The sequence below is a fragment of the Mus pahari genome, chromosome 9 (assembly GCF_900095145.1).
Source record: "Mus pahari chromosome 9, PAHARI_EIJ_v1.1, whole genome shotgun sequence".
In the NCBI taxonomy this organism is placed as follows: Eukaryota; Metazoa; Chordata; class Mammalia; order Rodentia; family Muridae; genus Mus; species Mus pahari.
In genome coordinates, this window is record NC_034598.1 from 32,156,334 (window position 1) to 32,157,650 (window position 1,317).

General features: G+C 44.4%; 1 protein-coding gene across 1 annotated transcript in view; it reads right to left on the bottom strand.

Moving 5' to 3' along the window:
• Nucleotides 1-1,317, bottom strand: part of Reep3 (receptor accessory protein 3) — an 88,154-nt gene that overhangs the window by 10,757 nt on the left and 76,080 nt on the right. Inside the window, exon 6 of the mRNA XM_029542388.1 lies at nt 365-509. Coding sequence (XP_029398248.1) covers nt 365-509 — 145 coding nt within the window. The remainder of the gene's footprint in view (nt 1-364; nt 510-1,317) is intronic.

Here is a 1,317-nt window from a genome sequence, read left to right on the forward strand (position 1 = left end):
TGACTTTCCCTCTTCCCCAGGACTCATTATCACTGGTAGTGGGCGGGGAACAGTGGTGGTGGACATCTTTAATCCCAGCCCTTGGGGAAGCAGAGGAAGGTGGATCTTTGTGAGTTCAGAATAAGTTCCAGGGCAGTCAGGGCTATGCAGAGAAACCCTGCCTTGACAAACCAAAACCCAAAGAAGTTGAAGACAGCTTCACTTACACAGCAAGCCTGAGACCAGCGCTGGCGACTTGATCCTCTGTGTCAACCGTGGTGGTTAACAAGGCAACGCCAGTTCAGCACCCTGTACTCTTTGGCGTTCATCCTGACCCTTAGCCCATTTATGAAAGGCTCCCTTGCACCACCACAGACAGGCATACCTGGTGACTCGGCGGCTTGTTTGCCTTTCCTCTTTGCTTCTGGCAAAGTCTGGTAGGGTCTGTGTCCCACGGGCTCATCCCCTTGGATAGATGTCAGATCATGCATGCTGAAACTTCGCAAACGCTCCGTGATTGCTCCTTGGCTCTAATCAATAGAGATGCGATAAGGTCTGAGAAAAAGATACTTTCAAATACTTAGCGAGCTTGCATTTACCCTACAAGTTCTCTGCTGTGAAACACGGTAACATTTTGCTAAATAAATAACATCCCTGCACTCTTCTATAGCAAATACCACGCATTGTTGGTATTTTTCCAATACCACAAATTGTTTATATTTTCTTTATAACATAGCTACTATCTATATAAACGCTAATTCATTTTGCTTTTTCATGCATTTCAAAGGATGCCATTATATTAGTATATTTTATTCTAAGCATTTTAGCATTATGCTAAACTTTAAGTTTTTTTTTTTTTTTTTTTTTTTTTTTTTTTTGGTTTTTTGAAACAGGGTTTCTCTGTGTAGCTCTGGCTGTCCTGGAACAAACTTTGTAGACCAGGCTGGCCTCGAACTCAGAAATCCATCTGCCTCTGCCTCCTGAGTGCTGGGATTAAAGGTGTGTGCCACCAAGCCTGGCCCAGTGTCCAATCTTAATGACCTGTCTCTCCAGCCCCAACCTTCACTTGTTGAAAAGGAGCTTTTACTAGGTGTGGAAGCTAACATCTGGGAATCTGAAGCAAGAGGATTGCCAAGAGCTCATGGCCAGCCTGGGCTACATTACAAAACTTGGTCTTTTAAAAAGAAAGAAAGACACAGGGAGGGGCTACTTCTTTTTTTTTTTTTTTTTCTTGGTTTTTTCAAGACAGGGTTTCTCTGTATAGTCCTGGCTGTCCTGGAACTCACTCTGTAGACCAGGCTGGCCTCGAACTCAGAAATCCGCCTGCCTCTGCCTCCC